This window comes from Carassius carassius, chromosome 20, assembly GCF_963082965.1.
Source record: "Carassius carassius chromosome 20, fCarCar2.1, whole genome shotgun sequence".
NCBI classification, from domain to species: domain Eukaryota; kingdom Metazoa; phylum Chordata; class Actinopteri; order Cypriniformes; family Cyprinidae; genus Carassius; species Carassius carassius.
In genome coordinates, this window is record NC_081774.1 from 15,742,666 (window position 1) to 15,768,317 (window position 25,652).

The 25,652-nt window shown below is 37.5% G+C and overlaps 1 protein-coding gene across 1 annotated transcript in view; it reads left to right on the forward strand.

Annotated features, from left to right (window-relative positions):
• Positions 1-25,652, forward strand: part of xkr4 (XK related 4) — a 74,925-nt gene that overhangs the window by 33,906 nt on the left and 15,367 nt on the right. Inside the window, exon 2 of the mRNA XM_059501827.1 lies at positions 24,582-24,781. Coding sequence (XP_059357810.1) covers positions 24,582-24,781 — 200 coding nt within the window. The remainder of the gene's footprint in view (positions 1-24,581; positions 24,782-25,652) is intronic.

Consider the following 25,652-nt stretch of genomic DNA (forward strand, 5'->3'; position numbering starts at 1 on the left):
AGAGATGAAAATCAGGTGAGTCAGCCTTTTCGAGCTCCTTTTATAGGTTGGGCCACTCCCGTTTCGGTGGGAAGTGGCAAGAAGCGCCCTTATTGGTCTGATGTTGCATCAGCCTGCGCTCGATAGGCTGTGCAGTTGCCGCAGAACAAGCCAATGAGCGAACGAGCCGTCTCGCCTATGGCTGTGTACTGCTGCAAATGCGCTTTACAAAAATACAAAATTAAGGATAATTTTTTGCTTTCAGTATTTCGTGAAAAGAGACTTTTCCCGTAGCGTCTTAGCTAAGACGCAGTGCGAGAGAGCTCTTGTAAGAGAACTGGTGTAATGGCTGAAAATCAACTTTGCCATAACACACACACACTACTTAAATTATAATAATTAATTAATTTACAATATCGCTATTTTTATTGTATTTTTTATCAATTACATAAAAAAAAACAATGTATCGATTACATTAAAAATCTTACCAACCCCTAACCTTTGGGTGTTTGTGTAATTTTAAGTTAAATTTAAGCTAAATGTTACTAAATGCATTAAAATATAAAGCATTTTACTGTACACCAAATAATAAATATCATACAGTAAGCATAAGTACAATAAGCATCATAACAAAGTATGTAAATTCATTAATATGCTACTATATTGACGTTTTGTAAATCAGGCATAACAAACAACACTCAGTTTTATACATTAAGTACTATATAGGGGGCCCTGCTCCAGCATTTTAGACCCCTGGTTCTACATGTTCCAGATTGGAGTACCAGCGTAATGTTTCTGACCTTATGATATAGTTTAAATGTAAATTTGAGCATTAAAGCATCAAAACATTACTGTATCACAACAGATGTAAAGCAGCAGAAAATAAATAATAAACCGAAGGAATAATCTGAAGATTGCAGAGAGACTTGGTGGACAAAAAAACAATTACTCAGTTTCCATGGCAATAGACACTGACTTGGAAGCTTGTTCTCAATTACCTGCATTAATCTGTTTTGCCAAAACAAGCAGTCTTGTTTATTTGCGTCGTTGAGAATATGTGTGTGTATGTGTGCAGTAGCAGCTCTGGGAGAATGGATCTTAGAGGTGATGTCATCAATGTGATGTCAGTTACACAGGCTCTGCAAGACTACTCATCTCACATACTGTGTTTAAACCTGTTACATAGGCATTTGGATAGGGTGCTGTAAAAATGTTTAGCTTATCAAATGGCTCAATGTAGAAAATAAGGAAAGAAGCAGTTTTGCGTCTCTCAAATCACCCACTCTTTAATGTGCAAGGAGATCATTTCCATTTCATTTGAGTCTGTTGCTCTGAAATGGAGAGCTCTTAAATATATTTCCCACTCCTCTTCAATCTGCTTAAAGGATGCCTGCTGTTATAGACTAGTTGCCACATAGTTGGACTGTGCTGAGTTTTTCCCTCAAGCAGTGAAACGATGCAGGAGTTCATCACGGCACTGATTAAACGGGTCAAAGCTCTGAATTTTTTTATGAATTTCACTCCCAATCCACAGAAAATCACTTTGAACTCTCTGCATATCCTTAATTGCTCACTATGTTTTGATCATACATTTACGTCTGATATGGGTCATTTGAGATGTTGTGTCACAGAGTTGCAGGACTCAAAGAGAGGCAGGAATGTGAGTATGCTTGTGAAAAGTGACTCATTTGCAGTTTGCACTGCTCTGTGTGGTTGAACTCAAAATGAGTTCAAGAAAGCATCCAGGCTGCTTTTATTCATTGAGTGTTCTGTCCCACACATCTTTTCATAAATACTCAATCATGTGAGCGAGGACAGACTTTTTATGTAAATATTAGAAAATGTTCATTATACAGCATGAGGGTAAATGTGTGGCAATGGGTGTCAATCACTGTTGCTAAACCACCATTATGGCTGAGCCATAGTCACATAGTCACATGGACTATTTAACAATGTCTTTACTACCCTTTCTGGGCCTTGAATTTGTCAGTTGCATTGCTGTCTATGCAGGATCAGTAAACTGATTTTAACTCTGATTCTTTTATTTAATCAAAAATATCTTAATTTGTGTTCTGAAGATGAATGAAGGTCAAAAACTTCAACACCAATAATGCAGTTTTGATTTTGGCACCACCCTCTGTCAATCAGAATGTGGAAATACAAAAATTCAGAAGTTCAGTCTATCCCATGCAGCAAAAAATATATATATTTGCACATATATCTTTAAATATATTTCATACCACACAAAAATATATTTGCAAACGTATGTTTCAAAATATATTTACATAAATATATATTTTTACCAATACACTTTTTAGCCCTTTTTTTATTCTTGAAAATATGTTTTTAAAATATAAATGTAAAAAAAATAAAAAAATATATATTCGCCCTCCATATATTTCAGTCCAAGAAAATAAATTTACATACAGTCAGATTTACACCTTGTCTACAACTTATTATAATCAGTGATTATGTCTACACTGGACGAAGCACAATGTTAGACAAATCTCCAACAGTAAACTGATGCCTTGTTCTATTTATGATGTACTGACACAAAGGACAAATGATTTGCAATGGGCATTTTGTTGCATCCAGTGTAGACAGCATTTAGTTGTAACATAGCAAAAGTAGAAATGTTGTTTAAAACAAACATATAACACATTTAAATAAATATCAGCACTACTTAATAAAACAAAGACACGTAAAGGAAATTAAACATTTAATGATTACAAATCTAGTTTTTGATCTTGAGTAGGCCATTCCCTCCACATTAAGCCTAAATGTAGGTCACTGTAAGACAAAAATATTTTTTGAGCTGCACTGTGTACAACATACATTTAGCATATATATATAATTCGTTTTTAAGTTTGCAACATTTGATTTAATTTTAATATCTTGCTGTGCACAAGGATAGGTTTGTAAAATATGAATGCCTGTGCAGGCGAGCAGTTTTCTTGTATATTTGGAGATTTTTGTCACATATTATGCTGATTATTATAGTAGTCACAAACCCTCTCTTTTAGAATAATTTGGATTCATTAGCAACAGTATGTCCATACACAGCTGTTATAATTTTGGGGAGGAACTCCTTTCTTGTAAATACACATCTTGTCAGAAAACACTAGTGAATGATACCCAATATTAGTGTGGTCACAGAGGTGGGCTATGCTTCTCTACCTCCTGCAGTGGTTCAGTTATCTGTGACAATTGTGCTCATGGGTGGAAACTGTTGTCAGTAAACAATGCAAAGCCTCACTCGAGGCTTTTCCCTCAGAGCTTTTCAAGGCTTAGAGAGGATGCAGCGTTTATTGGTGGCTAAGAAGGCAGGCCGCTACAAACTTGAGGGAGATGAATGCATGCAGAGACGAGGATTAAGAAGTGTCTGGGAGGAATGACAAATCCCAGATTTCTCTTTTAATGCAGAAAGAAGCCGTTAACGCCTCTCTTGACGAGGTGTAAATGCAGAGCGCATTTGGCAACGTAAATCAAAGTCAGCCAGACCCCATTGCAAGTTTGAGTAGAAATGCAAAGTGTGTCGGTATGTATGCATGATATATGTACTGTCTTTGCCAAAGTATGGAGATGTATATACTTAGTATATACAGGTATCAGCTATGTGGTGCTTCATGTGCCGAATCCACACATTCTCATAGTAACCTTTATAAATAGGAATTAGGTTGTGTGTGTGAATTCTTGCAGAATACCTTTATGTATGACTGTGGGCATGGACTGGTCTAAGAGCCCATTTCTATTATAACAGCTTGAAAAATATACCTAACATTGAAATAGGTTGGTAATTTACAGTATAGCTAACCAGTGTAAACCAAATGCTATTTCAACACATTTCAGTTTACCTCCATGAACTATACTGAACCTTGTTTTTTTGGGCTTTTGTTTCATGTTCATTGTTTTCATGTCTATTATTTTGTAGTTTGGCCACAGTCATGTGATTCCCTTGTCTGTGTGTTATGTTTTGATTGGTTCTTTGGTTCATGTGTCATGAGGATGGTGCAACTTCATGCGGCACCACATAAATCGGCTGTTGCCTGACAAAAGCAATACATTCTGGTTAGAACATTTGTCCGACTGCAGCCACCTTACAAACACATGTGCCATCGAGTGCCGTGAGAGCAAAACAAGACCAGCTGCCTAGGTCAGGTGCTGCAATGGATTGATTGGAATGTTGTACCAGGATCAATAATGATGTAGATCCAGGAACATGTTGTACTTGGTGAAATCATGCTCACCGATGTGATTTCTAGGTTGAAAGTACTGCATTTTTACACATTTTTTAAACTACACTGAACAAAATTATAAAAGCGACACTTTTGTTTTTGTCCCCATTTTTCATGAACTGAATTCAGAGATCTAAGACTTTTTCTATGTACACAAAAGGCATATTTCTCTCAAATATTGTTCACAAATCTGTCTAAATCTGTATTCGTGAGCACTTCTCCTTTGCTGAGATAATCCATCCACCTCACAGGTGTGGCATATCAAGATGCCTTAAGCTGGCCAAAATAAAACGGCACTCTAAAATCTTCAGTTTTACTGTAGTGGGGGGTCTGGTGGGTTCGAAAACCAATCAGTATCTGGTTTGTCCACCATTTGCCTCACGCAGTGCAACACATCTCTTTCGCATAGAGTTGATCAGGTTGTTGATTGTGACCTGTGGAATGTTGTTCCACTCCTCTTCAATGACTGTGTGAAGTTGCTGGATATTGGCAGGAACTGGAACACGCTGTCATATGTGCCTATCCAGAGCATCCCAAACATGCTCAATGGATGACATGTCCGGTGAGTATGCTGGCGATGCAAGAATCATCATGCAAGATCATGCTGCAACATCAGGTGATGGTCGTGGATGAATGTCACAACAATGGGCCTCAGGATCTCGTTACGGTATCTTTGTGCATTCAAAATCAATCAATAAAATGCTCCTGTGTTCGTTGTCTATAACATACTCCTGCCCATACCATAACCCCACTGCCACCATGGGCCACTCGATCCACAAAGTTGACATCAGCAAACCGCTCACCCACATGACACCATACACGCTGTCTGCCATCTGCCCTGTACAGTGAAAACTGGGATTCATCCGTGAAGAAAACACCTCTCCAAAGTGCCAGACGCCATCAAATGAGAGCATTTGCCTACTCAAGTCGGTTACGTTGACGAACTGCAGTCAGGTCGAGACCCGGATGAGGACGGCAAGAATGCAGATGAGCTTCCCTGAGACGGTTTCTGACGGTTTGTGCAGAAATTTTTTGGTTATGCAAACCGATTGTTGCAGCAGCTGTCTGGGTGGCTGGTCTCAGATGATCTTGGAGGTGAAGATGCTGGATGTGGAGGTCCTGGGCTGGTATGGTTACACGTGGTCTGCAGTTGTGAGGCCGGTTGGATGTACTGCTAAATTCTCTGAAATGCCTTTGGAGACGGCTTATGGTAGAGAAATGAACATTCAATTCACGGACAACAGCTCCTGCAGTCAGCATGCCAATTGCACACTCCCTCAAAACTTGCAACATCTGTGGCAGTGTGCTGTGTGATAAAACTGCACATTTTAGAGTGGCCTTTTATTGTGGCCAGCCTAAGGTACACCTGTGCAATAATCATGCCGTCTAATCAGCATCTTGATATGCCACACCTGTGAGGTGGATGGATGATCTCGGCAAAGGAGAAGTGCTCACTAACACAGATTTAGACAGATTTGTGAACAATATTTGACAGAAACAGGCCTTTTGTGAACATAGAAAAAGTCTTAGATCTTTGAATTCAGCTCATGAAAAATGGGGGCAAAATAAAAGTGTTGCGTTTATAATTTTGTTCAGTGTATATAGCCATGTGTTAAAGGGAAGTTATCTTTTGTTTAACCCACAACATCTGGCCCTGAATTCTTTATTTTTTATAGTAACATTTTGTGGCATTTCATGTCACATGATTAAGTGGGCAACCAGAAATGGTTCATGGGTTCACTTTGAGATAGGGCTGTAGCTATCGAATATTTTAGTAATCGAGTATTCTATCAAAAAATTCCATCGATTAATCGACTAATCAGATAAAATGTGTTTTTGCTTAAGTAAAGTGCAATGTTAATTATGCAAGAGAAAATAAGACTCCCGAGTCTCTTCAAATGAACAACTAAGTTTCCTTTTTTAGAAAAAAAATATTTTTACTTTTTAAATGTATGGAATGCAATGCATACATCAAAAATAAAAATTAATTATTACCCATTTTTTTCTCTGTCTTTACTTGTACTGTGAACAATGGCAATAAAGTTGACAGATGAATTAAGTGCTTTTAAGTGCCATTCAGTTGGGGTTTTAAATAAAGCATTTTCTGAGATGCACATTAAACATTAAATACATAAAACATTAATTTAATTTATCTTTTAATTATTGACAATTAAGCAAACCTAACTTTTTTTTTAGTAGTAGGCTATGTACATTCTGCTGAACAATAGTAATACATCTCTGGCAAATACTTGATTTAAACTAAACCAGACTTTTATTTTGACGAGTTGACGTACCTTTACAGTTCTGTGTAATGATGTGACGCAAGTTTTACTCAAATCAAACAGTCAAATGCTCATGAAGTGACTGTCAGAGCAGTTCTGGAGATGTTGTTCATGTGTTCACGTCTTATTTAGTGAGACAGCAGACGCTGAAATCACCGCGAGCTTCATTGTGTTAATATAGAAAGATGTGCTTCTGCTCCAATCATTAACAGAGACACGCAGAACATGCAGGATTCATATTTAAATAGACTGTTCCAGCTTAATATTTACAGATATTAGTCCATATCGTGATTTAATGTAAGTGCAATGACCTATTTTTGATTAATTCATTCAAAATTTGGCAAATTTCCGCGCAATTGCGCGTTTAACTGTAAATTCCGTTTTTATGACTGGATTCCGCGATTCCCTCCGCGTTTTCTGCATCTCGGAAATCACAGGGCCCTAGTTGTGGTATGCCAGCTCTATCTTGCAATGGACACACGGCACAATGTTCTCTTTACTTTTGCCGGTTTGCATGTTTCGAAGCTTCATGAAGCAGTGTTTCGTACGTGCCCATCACTAATGTCACATTTGTTTAAGTCAAGTCTATTCAAGTCAAGTCTTTGTTTGTATTTTGTATTTCACTTTGTTTGAATAAATGCTGCACTTGGGTTCATCACAACTCGCCTTCAGTGTAGAGCTTAGATTCTCTGCCCGACGCCGAGCCCGGCCCGGGTAATAAAGCACGTCACGTGTCATGCGCAGCGTCTCGTCCACTCGCAGTCTCGCATGCGTGATGCATCACACCTGCTGTGCGTGCTGTACTATTCAGTAGAATAAGTGCAACATGGAGCTTGAAGAAGCAAAGAAAAAAATTAAAACAGGAGAATTAACTTTGAGCAAGTCTGGAGGAAAATCGGCGGTATGGAAACATTTTAAACTAGTCGTGGGGAGTGACAACATATGTGTTGGCTTTGTCTCGTGCAATGCGGCACGCATATATATAACTGCGCAGCTCCCCCGTAGCCTAAATGATCTAGCACAGCAGCACCTGCGGTAAAAAAAAAAAAAAAAAAAAATCTGGCGCCGCCCCTGGTTATGACGGCCCACATATTACAAATGGTCGGGTTTAAATCGGGCTCATAATTACAGTGAACGTGTCGGGCCGGGCCGGGCTCAGACACATCGGGCTCGGGTAGGGTCGGGCTTGATTTGTTGGGCCCGATCTAAGCTCTACTTCAGTGGACCGTTTGTTACAGATAGTCTCAACAGAGCATGGTTACTTTCACCTTGTCTGTCCTAAACAGTGTGTGCCATTCAGATTTGAACTGAGAATGCCTTTTAAATTACAATTTATTCCAACTAATTTTGAATTCTGTAAGAAACAGAATGCAAAATTGGGATTTAAATTGGGATTCTTTTTATCAATTTTTTTTATTTCCTTTCCAGTGGTTTGCTTAATTTCCCCAACATAACAACCATAATATGGCTGGGACAACGCGTCGAGGTCATCGATGACGTCGACACAAAAAATACGTAGACGCAAAATATGCGCATCGATTCGTCGACCTGTTTTTATTTCTCTAAAAAACGTTTGCAAAACGTTTACCTTATGTGCGCTGAATATACGCGATGGCCGGATCAACATTCTGTCCAACGTTATATAACCAATCCAGGGGTTTTTCTGCATTGATCTTTTTTTTTGGCGGCTGTAAAAGCCTTATTTGATCGGTGAGTGATGTAGAATAGAATGACTGCTGCGCCTGACAGGGCGCATACGAGAGAGAGCCCCGGCTGTGCGTGCGCACTCACAGTCTTCAAACAACACGAGCGCTTCTTGCTCTCTTTCTCCCTCGTGCATATTAATCAAAATCATTAAACACGATAGAAAAAGGGCGAAACACCCAAGTTTCATGTGCGCTCGCGCACTCACAGTCTTCAAACTACACAAGCGCTGTCTTGCTCTCTCTCTCTCTCTCTCTCCCTCGTGCATATTAACCAAAATCATTAGACACGATAGAAAAAGGGCGGAACGCCAAAGTTTCACGTGGAGCATTCTGAGATTTTTTTTTCTACATGACAGGCTGCTGGCTCCCACTGTTAATTTTTATTTTTTGGAAAAGCACTCTCTGTATTAGCTTAAAGCCCTAAAGTTTACATTGGTTACTGTATTCTTTCAATTGCTCTAAACAAGTATTTTGGGTGAACTTTTTTATTGAATGCTTGTTGTTGTTATTTTCATCTGAAAGAAGAACTTTTTTTCAGTAAGCTAGGCCCTATGTGTTCAGTAAGCTTGTTTCAGTAAGCTATGTGTTTTCAAGGCTTCAAGGTTTTATTGAATGCTATCTCTATATGCTATCTCTATTTTGTAATTTTAAGAGCAATAAACATATATTGCAATGTTAAGGAATTCATGTTTTTTTCATTCAGATATGTAAATCAACATGTATAAATTGTTAGTAGTCAATTAATGGGGAGATAATCGAAATCGAATCGGTCTGAAAAATTAATCGTTAGAGTAATCGATGAATCGGGAAAAACAAATAATCGCTAGATTAATCGTTTAAAAAATAATCGTTTATCCCAGCCCTAAACCATAAGCATGCATTCTTTCTACATTACTGAAAGAATGCAGATAAGCTGAAAACCGAAAACATGCAAGCTGGAGTTTAGCGATCTCTATTGAGATATTCTGCTTAAATATATGTGTAATATAGTCTTTCACGTGGTTTTATGTGACTACAGTAAATCTAAAACCTTGAGAAGTGTCATTATCTTGATTTGTCTCAATAATTCAGATGGAATGTAAAAATGTATTTAGTTTTTATATTTCATCATATTTACTTAACTTTTGTAGACCAGGATAGAAGAACATTTCATTATTTTTAAGGAATGCATCACCTGTTGAATTTCTTTGAATCACAATTTTATTAAATTCCTCTTGTCATTCCAATTCAGCTTCCTTTGGGATGTGAGCTGCATTGCAGTGCATTCACCTTTGAGAGTGTGTGTGTGTCTGTGTGTGTGTTTGCAGCAAAGCTAATTACGTCATTCTTGACTGCCAAAAATCACAGCCCCGGCTGGCGCACGTGTGCAGCTGGAGCTCAGCTAAGAAGGACTGGCAGCACACTGTGTGTGTTAGTAGAGCTGTGAGCTGTGAGCCCAGGGCCACCATCACATGATCTCATGTTTCATGAATGCGCAAGTCAAGGGGGCTAAGTGCAATGCTCTGCAAAATAAATTCACCGGAAGTAAAGTATTTTACTCGAAGGACGCACATGCAAAAAAAGCTTTGTCCATCTGAAGGCCATCATGGTGATGGACATTTGCAGATTTAATTTTAAAATACTCCATCGACAAAGGAACTTAATTTCATGCCTCATTAGGTTTATTTGTAATGAAAAGGAAAGGAAAAGTACTGATGATAACTGGGACGGGAACCTCAGGTGGCCTTAGAAGTGAGATCTCTGAGTCCCAACTGACCAGCAGAGAAACGCACCTTTAACTATGACAGACCAACGAAGGGAACTCTCCTATTCTGAGCTTCCTCTTCTTATAAACTAAAGTACAGTATGTGGCACATTCCATGAAAAGGATGAAGGATAGGACCCTAAGAAAGTTGAAGTAAATATTTTCTTTTCAGTTGCCTAAATGAAATGGAAGGTGAAAGAACTTACTTAACCTTCAGCAAAAGGGTGAATGATAGCTTCAGGGCCAAACTAAACTAATTATAACATTTTAAATAAGTTTGACATTGTTTGACCTTTATGATAAAATAGAATGATAATGCTATGATTTATATGATGCTGTTGTCTTTATTCGCTAAAAATCAATTGGAAATAGTAAACTATTTTAATAATTAGTACAATGTTATATTTAAAAACAACATGAAAAAATATTTGAATTATTTAATACAGTCAAAAATGGTTAGTCCTCTTAGTTAGGAAATACCACATTACCATTTTTGGGGGGATTTAATGTTTAAAACAACTTCATTTTTATGTTCTGTTAAATAATTGTTTAACACTACATAAACACTTTGCACTTCATAAACTCTGGGATTTGTGCAACTAATTCTTTTTAAAGTAAGTGCACAAGACGTGTCATTTCAAATCAGGATGATATTTTAAGTGCTAATAGTTACTGCATTGTCTACGATGTCTTCCTTTTTAATAATACAGTGATATCCATTTGATTATCTGTTATACCTGAGTGTCAGAATGATTCTGTCTGTATGTTTGGACCCTTCCTCAGGCGTGTTGATCTACAACTGACAGTCAGTCGGTGATTGAGTGGAGCAGAGGAGCACTGAGAGAAATCTAGTGCTGGACAGGACAATATCATCAGTCCTGAACAACATCCCAGACATCTCGTGGACAGGCCGAGTAGGGAAAGGGGTGCTTTGAGTTAAAGTGGAAGAAATCATTTGTGATAATTAAATGGCGTCCTGTGGTTTTCAGAGGCAAGGATGAATGTTTGCATATTTATGTCGGAGATATTTAAAAATAAATGCTCCTCAACAGGGGGTAGTTTTAGAGATGTAATGGCAATTTGGAATTCAAAATAAGGGAGGTTTGAAACACCATGCATCTGATTTTAGTAGGCTAAATGTTTCAGTAGACTAAAAGAGGATTTTAAGGACACCAGCTTTTTGAAATCTTTGTGATATGAATTTTTCCTAAAAACTTTTGATTATTGTTGATATATTAGGGGTTGAACAGTCAACAGATGTCACGGTTGGCTACGTACGTTATTTCATTATGTTATACAGCATATATACATAAAATCTGCAGTACATATCTACATTCAAGCCAAGGAATAAATTCTTGAAATATATTTGATTTAGAAATTTATGATTGGTAGTATAGTAAATATCAGTTACTGGCCTATTGTGCTACTGTTCACAACCTGAAGGGAACGCTAATTTGTGTTCAGCAGTAGAGTTCAGACAGGGGTTGATCGATGAATGGTGGTATGAATAAGTGAGTATGAAATAGGTGAGTTCTGATTTGTGCTTTACTGTGACCTTTTGTATAGCCTTCTTATCAGCAGAAATAAAGATACAAGGATTAAATGGAGGCAAAAGGCTTATTTGTTATTCAGAGGCCTTGCTGCTCAGAGATGAACAAAACAGTGTGATTCATTCGTTCGCGTAAGTGGAGTATTCCAGTCCTCTTTGGTGTACTTAGAAAGACTATTGTTGTGCTCTCAAATGAAGGTTAATGAATGTACATTTCTATTTCTTGGCCAATCTTTGTGTTTTTACACAGTGCTTTTACAGAAAATCTGATCATCCATCACACTGAACCATAGGTCTAACCCAGGTCAAATTGAGTGTATAACGTCAGCCAGCTTGAAAATATAGAGCAGATATTATGCTCTACTGCATGCATCCTGTATATATCAGCTGGCATTGACACATCAATATTAATCAGTTCGTTAATCGCCCACTGTTGTATTTAAAGGCAGTTGAATTCATTATTCATGGGGTTGTGGCCCAGTCTCCAGTGTTTCCTGTGGGACCGTTAACCGAGAGTGTGGTGAAGGTGAATCAGGCAGGATGAGCGAGTTGAGAAGTGCTGTGTGTGAGGCCACTGGAACGTGCCTGGATGTTACCACAGGCTGAATGTAATTTTCAAAATCACTCATGTGTGCACACTCACACTCACTCACAGTCTCAGAGTCACACACACACACACACACACTCTGTCTTTCCTGCTCTCTCTCTTGCTCTCTGCACTTTTGCTGTGTTTTTCTCACACAACCATTTCTCTTAATCAGAACAGGGAATAGACATTGTTTCAGGGAAATCCATGATTGAGTGTGACTATGAAAATTATTTTAATTACTTCAAATGAAAAAAAACCTAGCTTCAGTTATTCTGTATGCCATAGTTAGTTTTTCTGTTTACAGTTTTGCATGGCAGCACTGTTTTTTGAGGATGAGCGATAATGTGTTGATGGCTAACTGGTATGATGTCATCGTAGTATTTAAATACTGAACTGTGATTGGTCTTCTTTCTTGTATATATTTGCATACCGATTAATGATTGGTCCTGTATTCTGTTCACATACTTAACCATTTATAAAGCACACTAGTGTCCAATATAAAGAGGTTTTCACTTCCAGAAGCCAACTGTTTATCTCTAGAGTGGTTTTTACTGCACAGTGAATCTTATTCTTATGTGTAGCCAAAGGGGCATTGCTAGACTTATTTACTGGGGCATGAGCCTCAGTCAAATTCCATTTTGTCCCAATAAAATATTACTGATAAATCTTTATGTTAGTGGGATTGAAGTATACCAATCTGAGAATAATCAGAATAATCATGTCATTTGTGTTGTCTATCAGCTGTATAGAATCAGTCAGATGGGTTTGCAAAAAGGTCTGAAATTGTTTAGGATTCAGTTTGATTCATTTGGATAGTTCACTCATATACCGAATTGTTAGCAGCGGTTTCTCACACCACAATAGTAGGGGTGGAAAATATCACGGTTACACGCTCATGTGATGTTCAGTAAGGTAAGAAAAACATCTTCGAAGTAGTCCATGTGACATCAGAGGGTCAGTTCGAATTTTTTGAAGCATTGAAAATACATTTTGGTCCAAAAATAGCAAAAACTACTACTTAATTAAGCATTGTCTTCTCTTCCGGGTCTGTTATGAGCGAGTTCAAAACACTGCAGTTTAAGAGAGATGAGAGAACTATGAAGACAGAACTGAAGATGAACACGATTGACTTGTTCTCTAGTCAAGAACTTTTTCTGTCAGGCGCATCCGATTCGAGAAACGAGGAGCTGATTCAGCGTGAAGCAGACTGACACACAGAGCGTCTGAACCGAACTGATTCTTTTAATGGTTCATTCTGAACTGGTTCTGTGCTAATGTTATGAGCGCGGGTAAACCGAGGCTTGAATCAAGGGCAATCATCGCCAATGACATCATTACTTAGAGCGCAAAAGAACAGGTAAACCGTTTACTTCAACCAGTTTATTGAATCTAACTGTTCGGAAGAACCGATTCGCGGAAAAGAACCGAACTTCCCATCACTACTGGTGATCCAAAAACCGATGCAACTGGTTCTTGATTAGAGAACGATTCAATCTTTTGTTCATTATCTGGCTCGGCTCGGTGTTCATTTTCAGTTCTCCCTTCACAGCAGTTCAGTCAGTGTACTGTTTGAGTAAATGAATTACTCCAGGATATTGGTTTGTTTGAACTCAGAGGGAGTGTCAGCCACATTAAAAAAGTTAACAGCTTAAGTCATTTGTGGATTAATGCGAACCTTTTCAAACGATTCAGTTCGATTTGGTGAACTGGTTCAAGAAGATCCGGTTACATCGAATGATTAGTTCGCAAACCGGATATCACTAAACTGCACTAAACTAAACTGTGTTTTGAACTCGCTCACAACAGACCTGGAAGAGAAGACAATGCTGAATAAAGTCGTAGTTTTTGCTATTTTTGGATCAAAATGTATTTTCGATGCTTCAAAAAATTCTAACTGACCCTCTGATGCCACATGGACTACTTCGAATATGTTTTTCTTACCTTTATGGACATGGACAGTATACTGTACACACAGTTTCAAAGCATATAATGACTACAAAAATGACAAATTATATATAATTTTATTTCAAATAAAGGGAAAATTAAAAGAGAGCTTAATCCAACAGCTCTAAAAGATCTTAGAATTGTTCTGCATCCTTCTGAAGTGTTTGCGGTGTTGCCATTTAAACATGTTTAAAAATCAACATTGATTGATCAGCCTTTATTTATGTACAGTATTGTAGACGTTATTACCTAGGCAAAGCAAAATTGGCTGAAATATAGGCTACAGTAAGAGCACCTGCATGGTTGTCCATCAAATGCCTGTCAAAGTTGAATTTGTTACTATAGCAACAGTAAAACTGTCATGTCGTTATAATGAGAAAACAAACTTTCGTTATGTCGAGATAACGAGAAAATTAAGTCATTATAACGAGAAAACAAGAAGGAAAAAAATTATAATGCATGGCCGCTTAGAACTTCCGTAATTTGGTGATGTTGACACTGGTGACATGTATTATGAAATCTCTATGGTATCAATATGATATTGTTTTATTTATCGTTTTATGATCATTACCGTGAAATAAAATTACTCTTATCATGGTATAAGATTTAAGTCATACCATCCACCTCTACACAATGAGATATTTTAAAAGACAGAAAACAAAAAAAGTGCAGAATGACATAGGTATGTACCATCAATCCATTGTAGAATATAAAACTTGTAAATGTCTTCTAATGTTTGTCAGTGATGAAGCAGCACATGCAGCTTGTAAAATTTTTTCCCCCGTTTTCTTTTTTTTCCCAAGCACTTGTATTTCCTTTAGGAAAGTAGTTTGCTTGTTTATGGGACTTATGGGACAACATTTGAGTGTGAGTGAGTTTTATGGACAATCAGAGAGTGAGGCTTGAATTTTAAAAGGAAGTCTTTTTTGGTTTCACCAGTTTCTGAGTGTGGTTTAGCCTGGAGTCACTGGCTCTCCGTGCATCTATTGAAGGCTACATTTGTCAGGGAGAGAACTTACCCAGCAGCCCCTGCATTAGGTTGTATTTGGTCACTGTGTGCATGGGGCAACTCACCTGTCATCTTTCTCTCCACTGTTCTTGTTCTTTCATTTATGAACTGTTGTAACAATGCACTGTCATGGCATAACACTTCTAATGACACAGCTGAATCTTCCCTCTGGCATCTGCGAATGACATTGGTTCACCATGGTTGGCCGACCGATCTATTTTAGACCAACTGCATATCAGACAACCAAAAACTCATTCTCCACCCTCCCAAATAGCATTTTTTTTTGTGAGATTTAAGCTTCCATTACGCAGCATGCCTAACTGCTATCATTATTAATCTCATAATTAAAGGATATTATACAGTCATTTTTAAATGTGAGCTCTTGAAAACCAAATCACATTTGATTGAATTATGTCTGGGGTGTGGGTGTGTGAATAAATTAAAAGGAACTGAATGTTTATTATGAATCTGTTATAAGTAATAATTAAATTCCCAAATTATCACATTGGGCCTGTTGTGAATCCAACCGGTACAATTGTTGCTGATATTATTTTTTATGTATTTTTTGGCTGGCAGTGTTGCCGTCACTCATGGACATTTTCCCACTGTAAATTAGTTTTTGCTGAAGCAGTTCTTCTCACAAGGTTCTAACTTATGTTCCTACAGTGACTGGTTAATGCACAAAAGATGGGCCATGTCAAGAATTTAGCACACAGCAATATTCAGCGGCGGTGAGTATTTTTAATGCTTTTTACTGCCAGTGACCTTTATTCCGATATCATGCAGCAAAAGATGGGTGTAATTGTTGAAAAACAAGGTTCAATTGATTTGGAATGAGTCGGTCCTTCTTGGCAACTGGACAGCAAACATTTATCACTGGATGGGCTTTGGGCAGCTGTGTAAGTATATTGAATTCTGGTCCTGTCTGCAACGAGCCCCATGGGCCGTGTGGAAGTTTAGATTTTCAGTCCAAACTTATGTCTGCTGCCACGCTGGATTTTTAGCTATGTCTTGAGACGTTTATTCTGTGGGTACACTGAGTGCCATTCCTGCTGAAAAGACTGGTCAACATTGGAAGCGTTAGCATGTGAAGCATGTGTTTTGGATTCTGCTCTTCAGGGATTATGTTCAAGCTTTGTAACTAGTCTACCAGGTCTATTAAACTTGCTAGTGAACAACATGACTTTGCTGGTCCACCATTTACTACTCAGCATCAGATACTAGTATTAGGGTGACCATATGTCCTCTTTTTCCCAGAGACGTCCTACACGTCCTTCGACCAATCATGGTGAGTGAGAGAGTGGGATCTGCAGAGAACGGTCAAATCGATGTAAATTCGTGTACATACTAAGCGTGTTCATCTTGAAGCAGCATTGTGCAGACCAATCGTTGTATGACATCAGTTGATTGGTTGGTTATGTTCAATTCCTCCATGTTATTGGTCAAACTACTTTTCAGTCATTACTTTCGGCATGTATGAAAACAAGAAAACCATGCCAAAACCTGGATATTTTAGTCAATAGTGAATTCATATTCATACATTAATTTTTCATATTTTTTTGTTGTTGTTGTTGCTGCCTTATGTTAAACTGCTTTAAATTATTATTTTTTTCCACAAAACCTACTCTCCATACACCATAATTAAAAAAAAAAAAAAAAAACCTTTTAACATCTTTGCAAATGTTTAAAAAATTTAATAAAAATAAAATCATTCCACTGCATTTGCCAATTATCTCCCATTCTTCTCCTCGCCACTTCACCTCTCAAGATCTGTCAGGTTGGATGGGGGCAGACGCGATTTCTGAAGGAAGACTGGGATTATGGCTTATGCGAATTAAGCATTGCCATTACAGGAATAAATTGCACTTTAAAATATATTAAAATAGGAAACACAAAATTTTAATTGTAATAATATTTCCCAGTATTACTGTTTAAATACAAGTAGCCACGATGAGCATGAGAGACGTATTTCAAAAGCATTGAAAATCTTACCAAGCCCAAACTTTCATTAATAATAATTTAAAGAAACACTCTTGTATAGCGTGACTTGGTAGGGTGGATAAGATTTGCTTGCATTTTCCACAGGAAGGGACAGTGTTGAATGCTGGAATTACTCATCTTGCATTACACGGACAGAAAAGCATCAAGGTCAAGAGGCTTTATGCTTTAAATGGAAAAATACAACCTTTTTGCCTGTTTGTATCGTAGTCCAAGACCACTAAAGGTCAGAGTTGCATTGACTCATGTGACTGCTGGACGAAGCCACACAGTGCGAATAGCACACAGTACATCAAACACACGTCCTCCTCCCAGCCGTCTCTTACATGCCATCAGTGCGTGGTATCAGTCTATCCACCACTGTGTGACAGCACGTTGCCTACACAGTGATACTGATATTACTTTACAGTGGGTCGGAGTCGAGCAGGCAGCATTCCATGCATCGCCAGCATATTGCTGTGAGTGTAATCTTTCACTTGTATGAGTGATGATGGCTGTTAAATCATCGTCACAGCCGTTACTTGCCGACGTTTTGTTTTTTTAGAGTTCTAGCAGATTGCTTTTAAAACAGTATATAGTATTGCCTGGCAATAAATTAATCATCAAGGTGCTTTTTCAAAAAGTTGCACTTTCTTTCCAGAGTTTTAGTGTGAGTTAGTTTGTGTGTTGAGACCAGCACAGCATAATCCTTCTTCTGGATGCACGTGGACCCCTGGTGCCCAGAAACCAGATGAAGAACAGGCAAGCTCCCTTGTGTGCAATGTAGAACGTCTGTGGCTGTCACTCATGCCATCCCGCTCGCCTTCCACTGTAAAAGCAAAGTCCTGTTCCTCACTGACTGCTCCTTCTGTTGCCATTAACAGGTCAAGTTCTTTCAAGCGTGAAAAGTCTGCCTGGAAATTCATGTCACTCAGTAACCTCGGCGTATAATCCCAAATCAGCTGAAGTTATAGTAGGTTTAACTTCAGTGGATAGAAAAGCATATGATTTCTCACCATGACGGTCCAGTGCAGCTTTATTGAATGAGTTTCTCTCCTCTGAATCTCAATAAATGACCACCTGTGAGTGAGGTATATAGCGATGCAAGGGCTACATTTGAAGAGAAAGAATGTTTTGACCTTAACAGATACACTGCAAACTTGACGTATAGGAGTATATAAAACTTCACTGATGCTTCAATTGGAAACATGAATAAAATACCTTTTAACAACTCTTAGGAGTTTATTCTGACCAAACAAGTGATTTTTAGTGGTTAATAAGTGAAACTAGTCAAAAACAATATAGTGTCATTGCCTAGAAATGGTCTGTCTGTGTATAAACTTGTTTGGTGTGCGGGAAAAAAAAGAGAGACAATCGAACTGTTATGAATAAACAATGACCCGATCCCCATTCATAATGTAAGTGTACTATGGAGGGTTCATTCCCTGGTCAAGAGGATGTGAATTCAGCCTGAAATAACCATCCACTGCCCACAGATCGTTTCATTTAGTGGCACGTTTCAAGGCGTGGAAATTTCGCCACAATAACAGACTGGTATGTAAAACTCTCTGACGTATTTTAAGGGTAATGTGCCGTGAACTTTAAATATAAAAAAAAAAATTGTGAATCGAGCATTTCATTGATCCTGATGAGCACTCATTGTGACAGTTGTAAACACGACGTCTTTCTTCTTTCGTGAGGGGGTTTGCCATCACGCATCTTTGTTTCCAGGTGGAACATTAAAGAATGTGACACACACATCTCCTGGAAGTCCTGTATAATTCAACCAATCCGATGACGACTTCGACACTCCTGAAGTGTTTCCACTTTTGTGTGCCATGTGCATCAGAAGTTCAGCCAACGGTCCGTGGGCGTGATGTCTGAGGCTGTTATAGGACTAACACACAGAAATGTGGTTTGTTATGATGTCATTCTCACTGGACTGTTCTGGACAATTTATGTAAATATATATACATTTACTGCAGTCTTCAAAGTCATTCAGAAATCTTATGATCATCAGTGTTGAAAACAGCAGTGCAGCTTATTTTTGTAGAATTGTTTTATTTATTTATTTTTAGTATTTTTTATATATAGAAATAGTTATAAAGAACAACATTTACTCATTCATTTTTCATGTATAAATTATACTTATATATACCGTACAAATGTAAAATGTGTTTAAATGAATATTAATTGAAAATATTTCAATAGGTTGCCTCATTTGTTTGTAACCCATAATGTTAAATTGTCAATGGTTAAATATTAAAGGGAGAAGATCAGGGATGGATCAAAGGACGTTTTTTTAGGTTGATATGTGATTGGTGCAGTTTATAAAAAAGCTTTTAAAATATGATGCAACTTGTGACAACAAAAGTACAAACAAATCTAAGCGCTCTCACAGGGCTGTTTTCCACTGCCTGATTGGCAGGTTAGGGAAGTGCTGAGCTATATACTGTACCAAGGGATGATGCACTTGTGAGTGTGTATGTGATGGCCAGTAGCAGCGATGGTTGGGGAGTTTAAATGAGACAGTGATGAAAAGGAGGCCCCTAGCCTGAAGAGAAGGATAAAAATGTCAGCAGGAAGAAGTAGCGTCTTTTCTTGAGATAGGAAGTGCACAGCTACAGGCCTCAGATCAGCATGACCAAACCAACAGCTTTCGTGCATGGAACTAACATGTAGGCAGAGCCTGTCCTCCTGTGCAAGCATTTATTACGACCTATATTTACGTTTTAAAGTTAAGCGCCATCTAGCGGGCGTAAAAATAATGACAGTATCGCGTTGCGTCTGTCGTCATGAATTGACGTATAACGTCATTACCAATCAAAATGCACGTTTATTTAAATGAAATGCGTGGGCTTTTTACACCGATCTCACAGTATTTCCTATATATTTTACTAGGTGGCTTATTCGTTCGAATGACCACACCTAACCCCACTCCTAAACCTAACCCTCACAGAAATCATGCTAAATTATGATTTATTGAGCATATACATTTTCGTGCACATCCGTTCCCTGGGATCGAACTCATGATAGCATGATTACATATCAAGGTATAACGCAGTAATCTACTAACTGAGCTACACGAAACGCAAACCAGAGGGCAAATAAAAGAGTACAAAACATTAATATGAAAACTAACTTTTGCCGATAGGGGTGCAATTGTGGTATACGCTCTGATGGGTCGTATTTCAGGGATTTGGACAAACGACCTATACAAGCGTATTGGTTGGAGGACAGGTTGTGTAGGCATGTGGTTTGTATGATGTCATTCTCACTGGATTTCTCTAGGCATGTGTGTGCATTGTGTGTTTTTAGCTTTCCAATTATAGATCTGAAGTCTTCTGGCATCCTTTTAAGTCTTGCGATTTCATATGAAATTTTTACTACATGTTAAGTACATGTTTGGAACATTATCATTACTTAAAGGGATACTTCACCCAGAAATGAAAATTCTAAATTTAAATAATTTACGCACCCTCATGTTGTTCCAAAGCCATATGAGTTTGCTGAATCTTTGAAACATTTTCATTGCATTAAAAAGTCCAGGTAACCAAAACTCAGAAGATCCAAATAGGTACCAAACAAGTTGAAAAATGAATTTTAATCCCAAATCTTGTGAAAAATATCATCGCTTCATATAGTGAAAAGATTTATTTTAGGCTGTCTTTATGACCTTTTGGATCCTCTAAGTTTTGGTTTCCTGGACTTTCAATGTGGGAAAAGAAACCTCTTAGGTTTCATTAAAATGTCTTACCACCTCTGCACACGGTGGTCTTTGACTGATTTGTGATCTGAATGTATGCATGAATCATTATGATTTCCTCAAGCAATTTAGCTTTTTTAATGTTAATTCCCACCCTTCTGGTTGGTAAAGTGCTGAGATGCAGGAATAATCCAATCAAGGCAAGAGGATGCACATCAACATCTGTCTAATCCCATTCTGAATGGGGATTTGGTAGATAGCATGCTTTAAGCAGCATGCAGTAATATGATGCAGTGGCTGGTCAGACCTCTTGGACTCATGGTTTCAGGTGGACCATATAAGAAGGGGATACATATTGCAGAGACGGAAACATAGACAACCCGTGGCTTATCTGAAATCCAAACAACAGCCATATGAGAGGCCTCTCTTAGTTTGGCCTTTAGGGTGAGTGGTGGAAATGCCAGGAGACTGTGAGTTTTCAAGCGCAGGCCTCTTCTGAAGCCCACTTATCTGATAAAGAAGCTGGACAGATGCCCACTCTTAAGGTCAGACGGAAGATCATACTGCGACCCTGCTGCTCTGCACCAGACGACTGCGGTACTTTTGTCATGGTTTTCTTTTGAATTAGTCACTACTGAATTTTTATTTTTAATTATTATTATTATTTTTAAATGGTGTCTTTACTTGTGCTTTTGGGTGAATTGTGTTTTATTTAAGAGTATCATTAGCCCTTTGTGTTTTTAGCACTGCTATCTGTTGAGGATCTGCATGAATTGTATTCTAGGTCTACACATTGCAAAGGCAAGACAGTATCAAAAAATAGGCCATGGTTTGATACCATGAACATCCAACCTGACACATCTAGAACAGCGTTTCCTAACGTTTTATCTTACGTAGCCACACAGCGCCATCACAGCTTCATTGACACCAGACCAGAAATGTGCTTCTGTTAACTCATACTTAATATCATCCTGAATAATTATAAATGTTATTAAAATTACCATTATTGCAATGATTCACAAAAAAATCAGTACTATGGATGAGTAAGAGACTTGAGCTTCCTCTGTAATGGAGCAGTTTGGGAAATATACTGCAGTATCCATCATTCAATCAATCAATCAATCAATCAATCATTTAATTATTTTTATTTTTACAAATGATGTTTTTACAGTTATCATTAGTAATTATTATAAATTATTTTGACTGCCCTAATAAATTTGAAATCATTACTTCTGGTTTTTGTATGTATTTATTTATTTATTTTCTTAATTCTTTACAGTTATTAATTATAACATTTATTATAAATTATCTTGACAGCCCTAACATTTTAAAACTAATTTCTTTTCTTCCATATATTTATTATTTCTTTAAATAATTTATTTTCAAAACATCTAAAAAATATTATTTGTTTTATTCATTATTACAAATTATTGTAGTCTTCTGACAGCTAATATTTTCAGTCATAAATTCAGTTTTATATATTTATGCAAATGTGTGTGTGTGTGTGTGTGTATATATATATATATATATATATATATATATATATATATATATATATATATGGCTACAAATTAATAGTATTTTTTATATTTGTTATTATTCATTATTATAAATTATTGTAATCTTTTGACAGCTTTAATATTTTTTAAGTCATAAATTTTGTTTATATATTCAACAGTAAAGATTAAACAGGTTCAACATTTCAAAGTGCTTGAGAAACACTGATCTAAAGTAAGCATGAAGGAATAACAGGTAGGCAAGTTGTTGATACAGAGTCTTCTATGCATTTATATTCAAGAAACAAACACAATACCTCAAGGCATGCTGTTTCCGTCTGATATGAATGTATGCTCCACATTTACCTTAGTGAACTATTTTTTTCTGTCCATAAGTCAACGTATCCTTTATCTTTTACTTGTAAACTCATTGCCTCTGAATTGATTGAAGTCGGCACGTAGTGTACTATAAAACCATGCTTTGCATACAAATGATCAAAGAACAAACTGTAGCAGAGAGAATCTGGCAGACAGAGTGGGCAGCAGCGACTCGCAAAGAAATCAATGACAAAACATTGTGCAAACAAGACTTTATCCCCCATAAGCATTTGTACACATTGTTTTTTTTGTTTTTGTTTCATATTCAATAAAAATACTGTTGATTGCCAGTGGATTTTTGGGAAACCCTCTTGTTAAGGTGACAGCCAAGCAGATGCAGTGCTCTTAACTTGCTGTTAATGAATCTCTGGGGAGAGAGAATAAGTGTGTGTAAGTGTGTGTATGTGTCTGTTCTTGGCTGGATGCCTGTTAGGGTCAAAGGGTAAACTACACAGTGGGGATTTCTGGGGAAAACGCAGGGACGGGTCACTTGGCAAAGACACATCACTGCAAGCAGATGCCTTTAGCATCACACTAACCTCTGACTGAGAGACTTTAACACCATTCATCACCAATCCATTACTGTTAGTAGATGACACAGCACTTTTAAAAGATCTTTGTGTCGCAGTCGCTCATTATGAGTGTGTTTGTTTGCGAAAGACTGTCACATTCAGCCTTTTCTTTTCCTGTGAAAGCAGCAGGTCTGTTCAACTTTGTTTTGTTGCAAAGAGGCTAGTGTTGCCATAGCAATTCCTACAGATTCCCCACCTTTTTGTGAGCAGGACTTTTTAAAAGTGAATTTGTTTGAGATTATTGCCGCATGCAGCTTGTCGAGTTGGTACCATAAAATATAGATTTGATTTCAAAATGACTAATTAGTGTTTGCAGCAAAGATTTTTAGTAAGTAGGCCTATGAGAAATTCTTTCAGTACAGCAAGCAAAATCCAATTGTCCTAAGACCCAAGTTATCACATGTGAATCTAGTAATAGTGTTTTGCATATTATAGATTCACCTTTGGTTTCTTTGTTAAATGTCTTTATATATACTATTTGTGGCTATAATGTAGAATAACTTTTAGCTTATCTGTGTTCTTTACCTTACTGCAAAGGTGCACATTAAAAGATTTAAATTTACATTTAAATCATAGGAGGAAGATTAGAAAGGTAAATATAGATATATAGGAGCTGTTTCACTTTATTACAAGCAAATGAAGAGCTCTGTATTCCAACCGCAGAGGTTCTCACCAAGATTCACTCACAAGACCTTTAATAATTTAGTTTCTTTACTTTCTTTAAATGTAATAGTTACAGGCACTTTCCATTTATACAGAACACTTTGGTGTCCCATGGCTTTTTTTAAAAGCGTTGCAGACACATCTCGTGTTTTTGTTGTGAGAACTAGATAGAACTCCGTTATCTGCCATAAAGGGTAGCTTGTTTTAAATACATCACATGTCTGTAGTCCCGTGTTAAAATGGAAATCTTGGCCTGTCTCACATGAGAGATGTTAATCTACTCAACTTTTCAGAGTCTGTTGAAGTAATATTCTTTTAACTGTAGTAAAAACGTCACTAACTAAAACTAAACGTTTCTCATTTTATAATATAAAAAGAAAGTAAAACATAACAAAAACATTAAAATATCTAATTTAGCTTCCTTTAGTGTTAAAAATTAACAGTAAACACCTTATTTCACTGATTATTTGTTGAAGATAAAATAAAAAAAGATAAAGATAAAGTCATTTTTGTGTCCTATTAGTGGAAAGTGTCTGAACACATTATAAAGGATTCAGCATTTAACTATTCATATTACAATGACATAATGTTCCATTTTTGGTTGAGTAATTTTGAGATGTTGTGTTGAGTCATCAGGTTTGACATTAAATAATATAACTCATTAGCAGTTCAAAACGGTCCACCCATAGCAGATCGTGTTTACAAAACAGCACGGAGACCAACATAAATGGGCTTTTTTGTGTCTCGCACAGGTACTTCCACACCCTCTATCTGGGCATCAGGAGCAGGCAGAGCGGAGAGAATGACCGCTGGAGGTTCCACTGGAGGATGGTGTACGAGTACGCTGACGTCAGCATGCTCCACCTACTGGCCACATTTTTGGAGAGCGCACCTCAGCTGGTGCTCCAGCTCTGTATCATCATACAGACTCACAAACTCCTGGCTGTTCAAGGTAACACAACACATCTTATGGACACATCTTATGGACTTCCAATGTTTTTAGATTACCTAAAGGGGTAGTTACATTTACCTTTGCTCTCTGAAATCCAGTCATGTCAATAGGAATCTCCATGTTCAGGAGGTCCCCACACAGATTTGCTGCTTGGTTTGAAAGTGACTTCTGTGAGAGCCGTGCTTCATATATCTTATACACTGTTGACCTTTTTTGCCCATAACATTTCACTGACTTATATCTCTAATGTAACCACACTTCAAGTGAACCCCTACTCATAAACATAACCCTCACAGAAACCCATGTAAAACACTAAATTTCAATACAAACATAACTTGACAAATATATAAGCCCTGAATAGTTGATTCCAATCCTATCTCATGGCAATTCGTACATATTTGACAAGGTGGCAAATTTGTATAACCTCACTCGTATTAATTCATATGATTTGTGAACAATCGTATATATCTTATAAGGTGGCAAATTTGTTGGAATTCATATAAAGGACTAACCTCGCCCCTAAACTTAGGAATTAGCCAACTCATAAAATATACACGTATTTCCTGTGAGACTTTGCTGATTCTAGTCAAACCTGTACACTGCAAACTAATTGTAAATAATGAAGTGATTGTGACAGTTTAACCTATGTGTTGAAGTGTTACCACTGCAGGTGTTGGGGTGTGTGCTGAAAACCAGCCTAAGGTGGTTTGCTGGTCTTAGCTAGCTAGCTTAGAACTGGTTTAGCTCATCTCTTGCCCTAGTTAAGATGCGTTGTGCTTGTTTAGCTGGTGTCCCAATCTGGCAAAACTGGTTTTAAGCTGGTTTAACAGCTGGTTATCCAACCTGACCAGTTGATAAGTGTCTAAATTCT